The following is a 12,386-nucleotide window of genomic DNA, read 5'->3' on the forward strand; positions in this document are numbered from 1 at the left end:
CAATTTGTAATGGGCATTTTTAAATATTTACCAAGATTTTGTAAACCAAACTTTGTTAATTGGTTGCTTGAAAACAATCATTTTTTGCAGCCTTGATTTGGTTTTGTGAGTTTTACAATCTGGTCTTGAAGAAAAGTTATTTTATGTGAACTATGGTATTTGGTATTGCAAAGAACCTTAAATTTGAGTTTTAGATTTAACTTTCTAGATTTCTCTAAAATGCTGAAATTTGCCTTTTGTCCCAGGAAGGAGACTGTTACATACATATAAATACATATAAAACCAAAATAGAAATATTTAACCAAATAACAAAATCATACAATAAATGCTTCAAATCCCAACAGACATTACAAAAAGTGGACGCATTGCAACATTTTATTTATTACTTAATACCTATTACAGTCAGTGTTTAACTCTGGATATACATGATAACAGGGCAAACAAGGCTGGGTGACTAGTGCGGCAGAACCGCCCGCTTCCCTCAGGGCCACAGTCCCTCAGGGGGTCCAAACAGTCCAGTCATTGTATTTGTACTGACTAGATTAATTATAATAGGGGGTCAGTTGAGGCCTACAGCTCATTTTTGCCCCAGGTCCACCCCAGAGGATCAAGCCAGGCCTGACTGTGGGAATTGTAAGAATGCTTTTTGAGTAATATCTTGTAATGATAGCAAAATCAAGAAAACAAATTTACGCAAGGATTCCTCTTGTGCAAGATTTGTTGGGTCTCATGGGGCTTGCTAATAAATAGGTAAAGGCTTACAAAAAAAAAGCTAGTGAGATTAACAGGTGGTGCATGTAACAATATATCACAACCCCTTTCTCTACAGAAAGTTCTTCACAATGACATAACAATACCTAACAATTATAAGGATTATATATCTTTCTATAAAGCTAGACCAAACTGTGGGACAAGTCCCTGAGAAGAGTAAACCTTTTGACATTTAATGTCACAGATCAGCAAAAAATACTCAGACGAGGCTTTGTGATTTAAGTTAAATCTGTTTTATTCAAGCAAAAGGCATTAAGGGCCAAAGAGTAGAGCGGCACTTATTTCCAAATGTGTTCCCTGTGGGTAGACGTGAGCAAGAGTTGGAAGTTACTGGGCCTCAAAGAAGATGATGGCAATTCCACACATCTGTGATAAAAGCCTGGTCTGCAAAAAACATTTTTAGTATTGTTTAAAAATATTTAACAATTTCCTCAATGGCTACAGTCTGGCTTCTTCTAAAAAGGTCTCAAGAGCCAATCTTTGCAGTGTAGTGTTCATTATCAATTACCAAAGTATCATGCATATGCTGTGGAGGTCAAATATCCGCATATGTCCCAAATAGTACTTCAAATTATAACTGCAGTAATGAAAATTCAGGCAGAGTGAAATTAACTACAAGGTAATTGCAATTTTTTTTTATCTCATTAAAATACATTTATTTCAATAGAATGAAGGCAGAGCAGGGGATGCAATCATCCAGTGTTGATATATAACACTGTCATTGCCCAACAATGTTTTTCTCTACACTAAAATGATGATGCTCAGCAGCAGTGAGCCCCTAGACAAAAAAAAAAATACTATACAGTCTCCCCAAGGTTAGTTCTATACATAACAGATTGCAATAAAGCTATTGTTAGAGGCATAATAAAACTAAAATATCACATGTGAGAAGTCCTTTTGCATTGATCAGGTGGGATAAATGCCAGTGTGACTTAACAGAAAACTCCATTAATGGTTAGTAAGCTCGGCTGAATAAAGAAGCAGCGCAGTATTTATTTGGGCAGTTCAGAAGGCACTACTCTTTACTGTCTGGCATATATGATCAATAACGCCTGGCTGTATTGTGGCTGTTCTCCATTGGAGAAACCTCTTAAGGCATCTGTCTGACACTACTTTTTCTTACTTTTTTTGTGCTTGAATATATCACAAAGGCACCAGATTGAGACAATTCGCCACTTTTAACCCAGTGTAGCACTTTTTTATTTAAACTTTATGGCAGTTTCTCTAACTGTGCCTTGCTACGAGGCTGTAGGTGTAAGCATAAAGGCACTTATCTAAACACAAGCTCATAATAGTTTCTACTGTATCTAAATCCTACCTGCAATGGAAGATGGACAAGAATGATCAGGTGGTTCAACAGTGTGTTACTGATTAGCTTATTTGTTGTCGGGTGACCAATGACGTTGTTCTTTATTCAATCCAAAATCAAATGTCTAACACAGAGAAGTCACTTGGCACTAAACAATGGGCATAAATTAAATAAGGCACCAGATCCCATCAATCCCCATTCAACTGTAACCATTCATGAAATGGCAGACCAGCAATTATTTTTAAAAAATGAGGAGGAATATCAAAATGTTGGCAATATAAAGTACAAATTTGAACCGGAAAGGGGCATCGCTTCAATAATCTCTATAAACAGATATCCACATATGAGAGCAGGATCTGTGGGCAAAGGGAGAAGATTTTAGTATCAGATTCTGGTTTCCATTTGTAGAATGAACAGTATTAACCGATCAAGTTTAAGCAGCCTTTAATTGCTTACAGTCTGTATGGAGAGCAAAAGAGGCAGAATGCGGTGTCCAAAATGCAATCTCGGAACCAAATGGCCATCGTCTGACAACAAAATAGCGTTATTAGCTTTTTTTCCAAATTTATCTGCATTTATATGCAGACATATCTGCATAGAGATTAGCCGAAATGTTGTCTGGACCTGTCTAGAGCTGCTAATCAAAAGATAAGCAATGAGCGGCACACAGTAGTATAAGTCTTGGCCCAGAAATCTGCTGGCTATACTCGATCTCTTGAAACACTGGCTGTGACCCACAGAGGCTAAATCGTGTTCAGATGATAGCCGACGGGTTCCAAGATTGTCTCTTCGGTGATATGCAGGGTTAAAGTTACAATCTAAACTCACACAGATCAGCATGTCCTCAAAGGCACTTCTCTTAACCTGGCACACAAAATCAATGGCTATTAATAAAACATAAAAAAAGTAAATATAAGTTGAGGAGAGTTTACAACAACAACATTCTTCACTTCTAGTCCTGAGGTTGGAGTATGTGTGTGTGCTTTGATATATACATATATATTTTTAAATAGGTTGAGTTTGACCTTAATCAACCTGCTTCTGTTATCTTTGGCAAGTGGTGTGAAACTAACGCAAGTTGAAAGACCTCTGATATGGGGCAGTAATGCTTGGGAAAACTGGAATAGTGACAATCCTTTACTCAGGCACTTATACAAACACACACACACACACACACACAGGGCAAACCAGGACAAGGAATGAAGACCTCCTGCCAGGAGAAAGAAATGTGCGGAGCTCAGTATCCAGTGATCGCGTGATGTCTTTCTCTGAGACAATAACTGTGTACGTTGCTCCTCTCCTCTTCTTCATTGTGTCGTCCTCCCCTCCTGCTCTTGTTGCTTTTTAGGAATAACTCCAAACTGTGAATGAAAAAGGTAGGAACTTTAGATGAAAAACTTTTATGAACTAATTAGCTTTATCAAGGAATGCCAGTAAATATTATATCTTACAAAAGTATCTCTAACTTGAATATATTCCATATCAACACACTGTATATAAATATTAGCAATGCAAATTAAAGTAGAATGTCTATCACAGACACATCAACATTGTGGATGACAAGCTCGCACTGTCTTGATACTCACTAATAATGATGAGGATGATGATCACTATGACGGCTATCAGGATGGCCCACATCTGTAAGAGGTAAAGTTACAGCAAATTCAGTGCCACACAATTTACATGGAATTAAGAGGTTAATTTATTGACAGAAAACTCTATTATCATTTGTAAGACATTTTGTTTTGATATTTTGATCAGTTTGCCTCACTTCAGTTCACTATTAAAAGTGGTATGTGTATGCAATGTGTGTTATTTATCACTGATGCTGCTTAACTCTAACTTTTCAATGGCTGAGAATGAATGTCATTTATGAGTGAGACTTTTTCAGAGCAACATAATTCAGACCACTTTCAATCAAGAGACTTCTAGTAACGAGTTAACTTTAGGTGAGTTGGTGTTGTTTTAATATACAGTGAGGGAGTAGGTGTGTTTTTTTGGACCAAACTGTGTTTTAGGCACCTTGCAGTTCTTCCACCAGTACTTTCTTTTCAGTTTAGCAGCACTGGTCTCAAACTGGGAGGCTCCAGCCTGCAGTGCGTCTGCTCTGTCATCCAGTTCAGACAGCTTCTGGTCACGTTCCAGCACTTTGTCCACATTCACACGCATAATATCCACCACCTACACACATATACATATACACACACACACACACACACACACACACAACAGGAAGAAAACACTTTGTTTAATGTCTGTCCTAGTGTCTGCCCCCTGGTGTACAATATCTGGGTGTGATCCTGGGTAGACCTCATTGACGATCTACCAAACGGTGTTTAGTTATTTTAGAATCAATAGACTGCAAATTTAACCATATACTGTTGACACAGAATGATGTCATCAATGGTGTCTGTGTTGAGTAACCTCTTACAATGTTACTTAACAAAACCCAAAATCACACCTTACTGTGGAAAGAGGAAGACAGAGTTCACCTAGAATCAGAGGGGTATACATGTGTGCAGAGACAGTATTGCAGACCACACATAACCCATATGTTCTACTGATCCACAAACCCCAGAGTTGCCCCTCCTCTCAGACAGAGCGGCAGGGTGGAGACGAGAAGTGTGTAGCAGGTCTTACATAACCATGGAGGCAGCGATTATATAAACCTCTGGCAGCCAATTGGAGGCTGTGTGTGACATGCTGAGGTTAAAGTTCTGTGTAGGAGGGGCTAACATCAAGAGATCCACAACTGAGAAAGAGAACAGTAAAGAAGATTAAGAACGAAACCACCTCAGGAGCGAGACTTAGTAGCCATTTTTCCCAGTGGCCTCACTGACATGGTTTTGAACATACTTCATTACTCTGGCATGTGAGCTGACATGTGCAGGTAGAGCGCGGCTGATTACATATTGTGGTGATTCATGACACCACTGCCAAGGGTTATGCAAGTCTCCAGACGGACATTAAGGAAGACGGATGTCACAGAGTGGATGATGACGGAGAGATGGGGGGGGGGGGATAAGCAGACTAGGTAGAATTACCTCTGAATTTGTCCACTGTCTCCATAAACAACATGTGATTTGCTGTGAGTCTATTAATTGCAGATTACTAATGGTAAAGCATACATAAATTGAGTTTATAGGTTGTTTTGGGGGACTTTCATCAGTATCACCAGTGTGAAAATATGAATTTGGGGCTTTATCTGGATTGTGTAAGCCAGTATTTAGAGATGTGTCTTACCTCATCCACCTGGGCTTGGGTCTGCTGCAGGCGCCTGTTGCCTGACGCTGCGCCAGAACCTTCTGGACCGGCTGCTGACCTGGTGAAATGATGAAAGTTAAGCATAAATATTAGCCATCTCGAGATTTCATAAAAACCAAATATTTTGCAAATCATGTCACTTAATTTGCATCTAAACTGTTAAGACACATGTGACTAATTACAGCTGGTGATGAGAGAAGGTAAGCAGCCAAACCACAACTGCAAAAATCCATTCTCGTTGCACTTAGCCTCTGGTCTATCCCATAGCTACATCATTCCTGAATCACAGTCAAAGCCACTGTAAATAATGTAAATAGATGAGCTGATGATTACACTACTATGACTTTATAAGTCAATTTAAATAAACAAACAGTGTAGCTCAAAATAAAGTTTGATATTCAACCCGCTGTGATGTGGTACTTTTCTGCGACAACGCAGCAAAACCTCCAACATGTGGGGGCTCACAGGGAGGCCCATCCAACTACACGATGAGTACAAACTAAAACAGAGTATTGCGTCCAAATTTCTGAATCTACCTAAAGAAGAATAGCTGTTTATGAACACCAAATAATATGATATACTAACATTGAAACTCTCTCACTAACACAGCAGGCTATTATTTCATCATTTGATGATAAAATAAGAAATAATAAATATATAGTTTTATCAGCTTTGGAGTTTATTGCCTCTGCTTTGCTTTGTTTGTCAAAGCACTTTGTAAACTGTTTTTACTGGTGCTATATAAATACAATTATTATTATTATTATTATTATCCAGAATGCCCATATATCTGACACAACCTATTCCTGCAGGGAATCATTTTCGTTTAAATTTTGGGAGGTGAAGAGGTGGGCCACTCTACTCTGCTTTATGTGAGTATTGAAATTGAACTCACGCTCTATTTTGTCCCTCTGCCAATAACTGTAATCATAAGGCAAAGTGGTTTGTTTTCACTTGCTTAAATGTTTCATCTTGTCTGTCTGGTGTCTGGAGTGCGATAAAGAAATAAATTATTTGAGGACTGAGGGTGGATAATATGAAAATGACGGTTAATTAAAAGCAAGAATACACTGGTTGGTGAAATATCTTCAGAATGAATGGGATGCCCTGAGAGGTATTGCAGGACTAATGTTTCATATCAATGTTTCATAACAGTTAGATTGATCAACTGACAATAAGTAGCTGGGTAAAATATTTTGAAAAACTGTCCTACTACTCTCCAACTACAAGCATGCCTCTAAATTCTTATTTGCATATTATCTGCAGCTTCTTCTTTCAACAACTTTTACAGATTGTTTCTTAACAAGGACATAAATATAAACCATGGCAACTGGATTAAGACAGTTATACTGTTTACTTCATTTCCTCATGGTCTCTGGATTTGATATGCATCCATGTGCCTGCGCCCTTTTTACAATGGTTAGCCACTGCCACCGTCTGACATGAGACAGCATTGCTCTGCAATGACCACACTATCCTTAGGAAAGGCAAAAGATAACTGAAAGTGGGAGGATGTTTTGAAGACATTTACAGCAAACTGTGGGGATTACACAGGATTTATCATGACTCAGTAAACGGGAGCAGTGTGGCAGTTTACACCATATGTTCAGACTCAGACCACATTAAGGGACAGAAAAGACAACTTGGTTATCTTTTACATGCAACAGTTATTGCACAGAGCAAGCAGGCACACCCATACATACTAAAATATAAACACAAACCCCACAAAATATTTACTATAGTCAAAACATCCCTTATCATTCCTTGTAGCAAACAAAACTATGAGGATATTACATTATTCTTAGTGCGAGACAGGTACTTGCTTTAATATGCTTTTTCATAAACACAGGATCGTCAAATTAAAATACCAGTTTAAACATTAAATCAGCGTTTGAATAAAGTGACAGTTAAATAAGGCCAAAGAAGCTGATAGTGAGCCGCACAAATTAATGCATGATCTTGTAACTGGAGATTAGATTTGCTGTGCACCAACTTTCACATGAGGCTAATGAATCAAATAATCCCCACCTACACTGACCTTCTCCCCAGGACACTGCTGACACACCAAAACACTCATCTAGTATTAAGTAAAAAAGGCTTTTCTTGGTTTTGGATCACGCCAGTATATTTACTTATGAGGACACAGTGCAGCAGTAACAATGGCTGCATTTCCATATATTCTAGCCAACTATTTCCTCCACTTTCTTAAAAATCCCAATGAATTTAAATACCTTAATTGTGCTAGAGCAAGCATGCTGTCAGTGCTTCGGCCTAGTATCAAAATGTGGACCATCCTGATACACCTGTACACTGCTGTATAACAAAACAAACATATTTGTCCAACAACCGGTTGATCCTTCAACCTGGCTGATACTTGCACAGAGCAGAGTGAATGAGAGATTGCAACCATCACAGCCAGCCAGAGTGCATTAACATCTGTCAGCATTTCAGAGGTGACTGCAGCTGAGGCCCCCTTTAAATATAGCATAGCATAAGTGTGGGAGTGAGATAAAACCGCTCACGTACACTCCAGCTGTCTAGGTTTAAAAAACACAGGAACACATAACAGTCAGCTCAATGGAAACTTAGCTGATGTATGCTGCCAAGTCCAACCTACTTCATTTCAGGAAGAAAAACAATCCATGACGTAACTCTTTCCAAAAGGAAGATAAACACTAAACTCAACAATGGTGAATAGCTGGGCTAAAGCTAAATGAGTATGCCCAGTAGACGCCAAAGACCCAATGAAGGTAATACAAGTTCATGTTTACAGGTTGGACTGGAGCTGCAGGTCCAGAGGTGTATGTGTGAGGCAGCGGGCACAGTAGTTTTGACCAATAGACCAAAACTTTAAGACATTTGGCTTGCTATTATCAATGACTTAAAAAATGATAATAATAATAATGAAAATCACATTTGACAAGCTGAAAGCTGTGAAATTTTGTTCCTTTTGCACATAAACAAACAACTAATCAATTCTCAAATTAGTGATTCATTTTCCGTTGATCAACTAATCAGTAATAACTGCTGTCTGCCTGTTAACAAACACCATAATTCACTTTTGCTGCAATATCACCACATACATGTACCAGCGCAACTTATATCTTTATCAGATCTCTAAGACCTTTTCTTCATGAATGACCACATCTTCTCTTTATTACTTACCTTTTACACAGCAGACATTCAGACTTGTCAAACCACAACTATCACAGGTGTAATAAAAAATGAATGATGACTTCACTCCATTTAAGTCATTCCAGGTGAACCAGAGTCCTAAAACTGGCAGACGTGAGGAGCAGCAATCATTCATGAATCATTTATGTTATTAATGATTACACCTGTGCTTCTCCTTTGTTAACATGTCAAAAAGTCTGCCATGAAAGGCCTCACTGACGGCCACTCTGGTTCCCGTTATGGTTGTTAGCAGATTCTTGTGACTCTTTCCTACTTCTCATAACCTTTGAGTTTTAGGATGTGGTTGTGGACTTAAAACTAACAGTCCAAAGTCACAGCAGTTAAATGAGATGTAAGACCTAGTTTCACTTTGATGTTTTGCTGTTTATATGTTCGTGAAAATGCAGCACAAATTGGTTCATATGGCTCCATTCTCTGTATCATGACATCTAATCTGTGAATAAACAGCTTAGGTGTTCCTGAAGCAAAGAAGCAGCCCTAAACAAGTTTCAAAGAAATGTATTATCTTACTTACTGTATCAATTACTCCAAAATAGAAAAAAGAGATTTATGTTTATTTGGCTATCCTCGTAATTTCTCCTCTGCATTGTAGTATTAAAAAAAACCCAGTGTAAATACGTTTGGTGGTTAAGCTCATGTGTCATGTATATCTGTAGTATGACTGTGTTGTGCATAATAGGGAACCGTTAGCCGATTGCATCACCTACACTTCAACTTTACAAAAACAAAATCACGCCAAGTGGCCATCTTCATTAAATTATGCTATCCTGACATCATAAAATCATGTCTGTAACACTATTCACTGTTCATTTAATAAACCATTACTTGGTCTGTTTCAGGATATAAAATCTGGGTTGCAAATTTGTTTTTGTTTTTTGCTCTAAAAAACTCTCGTTGACTTGACTGGGCATAAGGCCTCTATACCTAAACCTGTATTTAGCGTGGCTTAGCATAATTAAAACAAGTATTATTCAAACACGGATAGATTTGATCAAGGTTGCAAAATAACTTTGGAAACTTTGAGGTTATGTGTTTGTACTTGTGCACTTTGAACTACATTCATAATATTTCGGCAGATTTCCTGTTTAGAGTGGTAGGTACGGGGTGGGGTGGGAACAAATGGAGGGATGGGGGGAGGTTATTGGAAATAAGGAAACAATGGTTTGATTTGGCCTGCGCTGTATTTCTATTGTAAAATGACCAACGCACCAAAAACATTGAAAGCTGGAAATAAAACATCATTCACTTCTTTTTACGCCACTTTGATCACACTCTTTCCCATACAATAACTGACTAACGTTACTAACAACGGTAATTAGACTTCATTACGTTTCCTGCTTGAAACAGGCACTACTTGCTCTTCGCTCAAATTGTATTGACACCAAATTGAAGCTACAACATTTAAAACCATATCTAAAACATGTTTTCAGCTTATTTTAACTTAAATTATACACGTAGGTAGTAGCTAGTAGAAAGCCCGAACCCGAGGAGAAGCTAACCTAGCATAAAGCTAATTGTTCAACATAAATATTGACTCAGCCGTGGACCTTCTACAAACTTCCTTGTGTTTTATAATGTTACTTTACAAGAAAGTGAACGTTGGCATAGTTTGTGTTTGCCAAAGTTACCGAGCTCTAATTTGACGCTGTGATCGCTAGCTAAGCTAAATCTCAAAAACTATCGTCCTAGCACTTGTTGCGTGCTAACGTTAGTTGCAAAGTTTTGGGCGTTGCTTTTTTTCTGTGATCCTGGTTCACCAAACTACCCGGAAGGCCAGTTTGTTAGACAGGTTTGTCCGAGTAACATTTGATTATTTCAAAAAGTTTTTTGTAGAAACATGATAGACTTACATTCTGAAAGGATATTTCTTTGAACGACACCGCTTCTGATTCCTGTCTGTGAGCTAAAGCTAAAGTGTCAAGCCGTAACTGTTACTGTCGTCGATTGTTATGCCGCATTCGCGTACATTCGGAAATGGGAAAAATGACACATGTGCAAACGTCAGATAATGAATGTGCTAAATAAAACCGGTAAAGGGGGTGTTTTAATTTTTTTAAATCCACAGTACCATGGTGTACTTGCAAAATATTACAACAACATAGTCTGTAGAATAACTTTAAGCACAATTAATATAAAACTTACATCGTAAAGCCAATTTCTCCATTTGTATAATGCCTAACACGCTGTGTAATCACGCAAAAAGCAACTCTGTACTACTAGACTTCCTTAATAAAATCTAATCCAATAATAAGTTCTTTTTATCTTGTATATTTTGTTAGATGTTAACAAGGATTAGAAAGGCCATATTTACTACTTGAAATGTAAATGTCAGAGTTTACAATAAGACTATGAAGGCAGCATTAAAGAGACATTAGCCTGCTGTCCTCTGTGCATAGCTACAATTATTAACGCATAACATTAGATCATAACATTAAACGAGCTTGTGCTTGAAAATATGGAAAAACAAATCATTAACCTTTACAATAGATGAGTAACACCTCTAATCTGTCTATTTTCATCCTCCATTAATCCCACTGGTCATCTGTCCCTTAGATATGCGAGGAGAAAGCAACCACCACAGCCCGTGATCAGCATGTGACCTATAGGAACTAAAACATTACATTGTGTATCTTTGAAGTTTTCTGTATCCCTTGAGACGTAGCCTATTTCACAACTTAAAAAAAAACATTATTTGAAGTCCACGTTTACAAACATGATTTTAGTTCCTCAATTGTAAATTACTTAGAGCAAGAAACATAGATGCTGGACACACTATGTTGTTTGTGTGTTCATATATATATATATATATATATATATATATATATATATATATATATATATATATATAATATATAAGTAAGGAAGTATCTGCAGACCACACAGACCACAGCTCAGGACATGAGCTGTGCTATTTTTCCTTGCAGTGAGTGAGGTGTTTCCCACTAAAGCGATTACTCAGTAGGTTAGTGCTAATTCCCTGTATTGTTTAAACCAGTAGGTGGATGCCTACACACAGGCTTGTTAACAACCATCTACAAAAAATAAATAAATCTGAAACTCCCAAGCTAAATGATTAAATTAAACACCCTGTGACAGCATTAGCAAGTCATTACAGTGAAAATTAATTAAAATGGGTTATGAATTGTGTTTTGGAGCAGTTGAAGTGAAGAGCAGCCTGCCATCTGCTATGGATAATTAGAATACTGTAGGGCACTTTGAAATTAATCAGGAAATAATTTAGAACATTGAACCATGGATGTATTATAAGGAAGCATCGAACCCAACTTCTTAATAAGACCCTAAATGTTAAGAGAACTTTATTTAAACCATCCATATATACAATAAACAGCCAAATGAGACAAATTAGTAAACATATATAGTATGAATTTATTTAAATGTTTATGTACAACTTCATGTTGAGGATGGTTATTTTACACTTTACATGTACATATGTGTTATGGTAGGTCAAATGTATTTTTAAATGTTAGCTAACAATTCTAATATTAATGTAATTATTAAACATAAAAAAGTATTGTATGTGTATTTAAACAAGATCATTCAATTTTCTAAGATACTAGATACCAACATTTTTCTGTTTTTCATTTCCAATTTATTGAGATATAACAAGCAGTAGTACTAAACTTAAACAATAACCGGAGATAAAGAATGAAAGATGTTCCTAATCATCATTCTTAATATTTTAACTTAAACAAGAGAAAATTATGCAAGTAAATGAATCCTTGAACCAAATAATTTTTAACTATATAAAAAAAACTTTGTTCAAATCGTTGTATTAGTGATTATATTTTGTGCATTTATAGCATATTGCTAGCTGTAATGCTTTTAA

At 37.1% G+C, this 12,386-nt stretch overlaps 1 protein-coding gene across 1 annotated transcript; it reads right to left on the reverse strand.

Annotated features, from left to right (window-relative positions):
• Window positions 1-988: 988 nt before the first annotated feature.
• On the reverse strand, window positions 989-10,486 carry vamp3 (vesicle-associated membrane protein 3 (cellubrevin)). The gene is made up of 5 exons (XM_042500989.1): window positions 10,390-10,486; window positions 5,324-5,402; window positions 4,103-4,261; window positions 3,667-3,718; window positions 989-3,441 (listed from the first exon to the last, which is right to left on the reverse strand). Coding segments are annotated over exons 1-5 (309 nt in total). The 5' UTR covers window positions 10,392-10,486; the 3' UTR covers window positions 989-3,424.
• Window positions 10,487-12,386: the final 1,900 nt, after the last annotated feature.

The sequence above is a fragment of the Plectropomus leopardus genome, chromosome 2, assembly GCF_008729295.1.
Source record: "Plectropomus leopardus isolate mb chromosome 2, YSFRI_Pleo_2.0, whole genome shotgun sequence".
NCBI classification, from domain to species: domain Eukaryota; kingdom Metazoa; phylum Chordata; class Actinopteri; order Perciformes; family Serranidae; genus Plectropomus; species Plectropomus leopardus.

Excerpts from the sequence above, each read along its gene's own strand:
- vamp3 (XM_042500989.1), bottom strand. Across the intron at positions 4,262-5,323 it reads CCCAAGCCCAGGTGGATGAG|GTGGTGGATATTATGCGTGT; the intron begins GTAAGACACATC and ends ATATGTGTGTAG. Across the intron at positions 3,719-4,102 it reads ACTGGTGGAAGAACTGCAAG|ATGTGGGCCATCCTGATAGC; the intron begins GTGCCTAAAACA and ends TACCTCTTACAG.